The sequence below is a fragment of the Panulirus ornatus genome, chromosome 46, assembly GCF_036320965.1.
Source record: "Panulirus ornatus isolate Po-2019 chromosome 46, ASM3632096v1, whole genome shotgun sequence".
In the NCBI taxonomy this organism is placed as follows: Eukaryota; Metazoa; Arthropoda; class Malacostraca; order Decapoda; family Palinuridae; genus Panulirus; species Panulirus ornatus.
The window spans coordinates 7,919,411-7,925,410 of NC_092269.1; the positions used below are offsets into that span (position 1 = coordinate 7,919,411).

Below are 6,000 nucleotides of genomic sequence, written 5' to 3' on the forward strand. Positions count from 1 at the left end.
TTTTGTTTGATGATTTTTTTTCATTTTTATAGCTGTCAGGCAAAGTGGGTAACAGGACCATGGGAGCACTGCTCTACCACATGTGGGCCCCATGGGGTGCAAGAACGTATAGTGTCGTGTGTAACCCTCCCAGAGGCAGATACTGCCAACTGGACGACGGGAATAGTAGATCCACTGAGATGTGGCTCAGATCCCATGCCTGAGACGGAGAGAGAGTGCCTCAGAGACCCATGTCCTGCAAATTGGATGCCTGTTGGTTGGGGAGAGGTGAGTAGGCAATGTTTATATGATAGATGAGTGTACAGTGGTTTGGCCCATGACACCTCAAAGTCGTTTAAGAATCTGAGTTAGCATTGTGCATCTTGGATCAGGCAGACTAGTCCAAGGTTTTTCCTTCTATTTACCTGGGAGTTGAAAGCGTTTAAAAATGCAGCAAGCATCATTCATATATGAAAGTCAACTTTTTCCAAGTTAGTAGACCCAGGTGGTCAACCATTGCCAAGACTATGAATCAGATACCTCCAGACGCTACAAAGACATCAACAATCAGATGCCATCAGAGGTTACTGAAACCTCTTTATCCTTTGGCAGAATGGGAATATAGATCTCAAGTAACGCCATTGTCCCTCCAGATAGGCTGACAGTATTGGGATCTAAGACCAGATTCGAGATTGGGTCCAGCTTCAGGCACAGCTGAAATATTTTGAATCAGGATGTCCGCTGTGAAGGCTATCAAGGTGGGTAGGTCCAGATAAAAGGAAGACTAGACTGGAGACTAGCTGGTGTTTACAGTGACTCATGAAAGAATGGAGGCAAAGATTTTCCTTTTTTGTAGGTATTACCGTTGATATTTTCTGTTTCCAGACAGCTGTATATGAAAATGGGATCATGTATTGATGGTGCATCCCCATGATGCTCTTCTTCAAGTGAATCCATGTTGTTCAAATTGTCTTTTCCTAACCTTAGATATCAATGATTTTCATTTCTAGATTCATCTCTGCCTCCTGCACCATTCTTGCTGTGCCCTCATGATTTTCAATAAGTATTTGTTATGAATCATTAAATCTGTTTGAAGGATTTTACATTATCAATACAAGTATCAATTATTTTGCTACTGTTGCACTTTCCTTTATGTACTGTTTGAAATAACCATCATCAATCAGTAGTTCCTGAAACTTCTGCGTTTCCTTCTCTAAACAAGCCAAAATTAGCTACTAATTGCTGATAAGTCACCATTTCAGGTGGTTTTATGGGCCATTATACCATAATATTTTGTAGCTTGCCATGTAATGTCCAGCCAAGCCATTGTAGCTTAAGTAGCCTCAGCTGACTGCATTTAAGCTTAAAGGAAAGCTTCTTGGATTAAAACTGATAAACATTTTTTATAAACAAATATTCCTATCGTCCTTACCTTTCTGTTTTCGTCCTAAGTTACCTTGCTACATGCCTTAACTTCCTCACCATATTATCAACCGAAAATATTGATCAGTTATGATAATTTTTCATGTTCATACCAAGCTTTTTCCTTAACTTTAACTAGTATTGGTCCTTTAACACCTCTTAAACATGCTTTTCTCTCTTCATGAAGTATAATTCATTGTAAACCATGAAGTCAATGAAATTCTGTAGATTTTTCTTCGTAAGTTAATCTACCTTAGTGATCTGAATTTACTGTGACCATAGTCGTATTCATTAACTTCCATAAGCTAATTACAGATGGCTTATTTTTAACTTTTATGTAATTCTTTACCTTCAGTCTAAGTTTATCTATTTGTATTGCTTTCAAGCAGTGACTTGCTTACTGCTTGACGTATCATCTTCATTGTCTCCCATATTACTTCATTCTCTTGCAACCTTACTATATTTCACTTTCCAGACTATTTTCTTTCTTGTATTAAAGTCAGTATTCTTTATACACCAAGCCAGTAATCACTCTGTTCTACCACTCCAACCAGATATCATTATCACCATATCATGTGATCTGGAGTTCAGTAAAGATGTATGATTCTCCCAGTGTTTGTTCAGACTACAGTGTTTGTTATCGATAATGATAAACTTGACCTTTTGCTGTTGTCACTATTCCCCTCTTCAAAAGGTACACTTTACTTAACCAATGCCAGTTCATTGTCATCTTCCATTTCATTATTTCCTATTAGTTTTTTTTGACTAATCTCTTTATGTTTTTCCTCTTTCTCTTTCTACTAGTTTCCATACTTGATTTCTTTGTATTTTTACTAACTTGACTGCTCTTTCCCCATTTTTTCATTGTAGTTAATCTTGACATGCTACTTTTCTTACCTACAGTGCTCCAGCAGCTGTGGAGAGGGTGTTGAGACACGTTTATGGGAGTGTGTAGGCGTTGGAGGGAATGAGGTGACCTATGATTGTGGCCCACACCCACGTGAGGTGCGGGTGTGCACCAAGCCACCATGCCCACAATCACCTTGTCTTCGAGATGCCTCAGCATTCTGCCAGTTGCCAGTGTTACACAGATACTGCCAAGTGCCAAAGTACCGTGAACTATGCTGCCATACTTGCACCAATGTAGTGTATTAACAGGCTAAACTATCGACTTTATGCAAAAGATATCTCTGAAAATATCACCTGGTACTAAGATCAGTTGTAGATTGTGCCTACTCTGTGTTCATCTTTTAGTGTTCTCATACAATTCTTCATATGGTAGTCATCAATCCACTGTAGAGATATTAGTGTTGTCACGTGCAGAAAAAAATGTTTAGCATTGTGTGTCATGACTGTGTGTTGGCTGCAAAAGCAGTGTTATGATAGAGGAGTACGTGTCTGGGGACTGGCATTTCTTCAGATAATGTTCAGACACAACCTTCCCAGTGTGTGCCACAAACTATTGTAAACTTGAAACAACACTCATATTATTACCTTTAATCTCGTCGCTCTGCTGATGACTTTATGGGCAGGACCCACAAATGATGATTGAAAGAAAATGAAATTTGAAGTTCACATCCATCAAGCAGTGACTGGTTTATCTGGTGATCATTTATTATTATATTGTTAACCAGTGTGTTAGCTAACTGCCGAGTGCACCATATAGTCAACCAGTACATCAGGTAGCTGGCCTGTTTGGTAGGTGGTTGATCAGTGTGTTTATTGGTCACTAAGTATATTAAGTGTGTGACAGTCAGTCATATGACTGACTTTTGTTTCAGATGCTCAGCCGACATTTTTAGAAAATTTTACTAGTGTCAGGTAGTCATTAAATTTGTCAAATAGTTGACCAATATGTTAGTTAACTTACCAGCAAGTTGGCATGTTGACCAGTTTATCAATTTGTTGACCTGTGCTTCATAGAGTCAGGTGTTACTGGACTCCACCCTCATCTTGTTACACTGCAAGAAAAAGAATCACCTTTGGTTTGGTTGTATCATCACCAGTGGATGAAAAGGAGTACACTCTCATCAAGGAAGTTCCAACTCCTGAGGAGTCCATTATTTCTCTGCTACTGATTGTAGCACAACCTTGAAGCTGCAGGAGCCCTATAAAAAGGGTCTTTGGAGTTATATATTCATAGAGTCAGCCAATAAGTTATTTGATCAGCTGCTGCATTAGGTAGTTGACCAGTATGTTAGGATATTATTGACCCACCAGTTAGTTAGTCATCTAGTGTGTCAGCTAACTGATCAACAAGTTGGTTCATCATCCAGTATGTTGAATGGTTGACCAGTAGATCACATAGTTTAGCAGTGTGCTGGATGGTTGACCTCTGCCTCAGATATTTAAGTACTATGTTTTGTGATTAAATAGTGAGTCACGGATAATGCTTTAACATTGTCAGGTGCAGGTTAATGGCCTATGAGTATTTCAACTGTTTAGCTCGTGAATCAAGTTGCTGACTTATGTTGGATGATTGATGAATGTATTAAGAGGACGGCCATTATTTTTATTATCATCTAGTGTGCTGAAGAGTCGTTGTGTCAAATGTGTCATCACATGAGTAATCATTGTCAAAGTCATGTGCTAACTAATTTGTCATGTTGCTAACAAGTGTATGTGGCTGACCAGAGTGTCAAGTGATCAGCAGGTGTAACAGGAGATTGACCATTGTGTTGTCTACATCACTATTACATCAGGTAGTGTTTCTGTTGGCTTAAGAGAGTTTCAGATAGGTGGTGTGAATGGCTAGTGTGTGTGTTTGATGGTTGACTTGTGTCATGTTGTTAACTACTGTGTCAGGTAATTCTCAGTATGGAGGTGGCCCACTAACTACAGATGATTCACTAATGTCTGGTAACTAACTAGTGAGTCATGTGATTGACAGTTTTCTCCGTCATTTAGCCATTGTGTTCAATCATTGGCCAACGTATTAAGTAATGACCTGGAACATTAGATGATCACTCATTTTGTTAGATATTTGACTGGATTGTCAGGATATACTGACCATCATTAAGTAGGATGTGAGGGAGCACACTGCTGCACTAGGTATTTAAAGTGTCATACTGTCAACTAGTGTATCACATGGTTGACTGATACTGTACTGTTTAACAGTCCATGTTTCGGATAGCTGACCAGTCGGTACTTTGGAGGACTAGTGCTAGATAATACACGAGAGCTTTAGGTACTCAACTAGTATTAGGTGGACTATAGTGTTAGGTGGCTGACTTACCAGTATTAAGTGGTTCGCAAGTATCAGATGGTCAACTAACATGTTAAGTTGTTAATGAGTTTCAAATACCACCACCATAATGTCAGTTGTTGACCAGCATCAGATGGTTAATTAGAATGTTAGGTGGTCAACCAGTATCAGGAGGTTGATTAGTATGCCAAATAGTAAGCAAGAATGTTAGATGGTTGATCAGTGTGTCAAGTGGTCAACCAGTGTCAGTTGTTCTTTCATCGTCAGGTGGTTGAACAAATACTCGGATGGTCGAATAGTGTGTTAGGTATGCCATGATTGTGCTGTGTAGTGCCATATTTAAAAGTGTTAGTGTTGTATGGTGAGAATAAATAAAACCCTGACCCCTGCAGGAGTTTGATGGTGACCTGTATGGAGCAGCAGTACTCTACCTTCAATCTTTAATAGGGACTAAATTGAATCTTATTTTGTTGGATAACTTATGTCAAACATGTTTAATCGAAGAGTATTGGCTTTAGAGGGTAAATGGATCTTTTGTAATCATGCCCAGTCCTGTATTCATACATACACAGTTCTTACATTAAATGAAAAGTGGTAAAGACCACAAATTATTTATAGTTCCTGAGTTCCTTTCTCGTATGGCCACATTTACATTGAATAGAGATCTCCAGTTCTAATACTCATGATCTTTAAACATCTATAATGGAAATGCTTACACATTTGAAATTCTCATCAAAGTGGCACATGAATTTACAAAGTTTGAAAGTTTTGTGGTAGTGCTCCATTGCTTTTCTTACTTATTTTATTTGTGTTGTGTTTGCACATGTTCTGCCTTCATGATAGCATCCACCAAGCATCCAAACACCAACACTGCATTTTTATGTAATAGCCATACTTTACCTTGGTAAACAGCACACATGTTAGAAGTGGAGACAAGGAGAAAGTTTAGAGCAGTTACAATAAATACATGTTTTTGAATGTTCTATAAAGTGTATATTTGTAAATGATGCTGACAAATAACACTTGTATACCAGAACCCCACTCCCAGAAAAAAATGTTATCTATAATCCAAAAAAAATTGAAATCCAAACACTGGCCCATCAAGGAATTAGAACTTGAAGTCTTCTACCTGTAATATTCTCTATAAACTCTACTGAACCACACAAAGACTCTCCTTTCTTTCTTATATATCTGTTTTCCTTCCCTCATGCTTCCTTCTCATATATACTGCTGTAATCACCAACTGAAGAAAATTGATTTTGTGTATATGTATATATAATTCATTATCGCTGAATGATTGCCTACAGACAAAGACTTGTTCATTTTACAAATTATCATGTTATGACCTCACTGAATTTTCATTTAAGCCATTATTTAACACAGGCAATAATATA

At 38.1% G+C, this 6,000-nt stretch overlaps 1 protein-coding gene across 1 annotated transcript in view; it reads left to right on the top strand.

Moving 5' to 3' along the window:
* LOC139763114 (A disintegrin and metalloproteinase with thrombospondin motifs 14-like) overlaps positions 1 to 4,994 on the top strand; it is a 155,958-nt gene extending 150,964 nt beyond the window's left edge. Inside the window, 2 exon segments of the mRNA XM_071688772.1 lie at positions 33 to 267; positions 2,305 to 4,994. Coding sequence (XP_071544873.1) covers positions 33 to 267; positions 2,305 to 2,556 — 487 coding nt within the window. The 3' untranslated portion in view covers positions 2,557 to 4,994.
* The last annotated feature ends 1,006 nt before the right edge of the window (positions 4,995 to 6,000 follow it).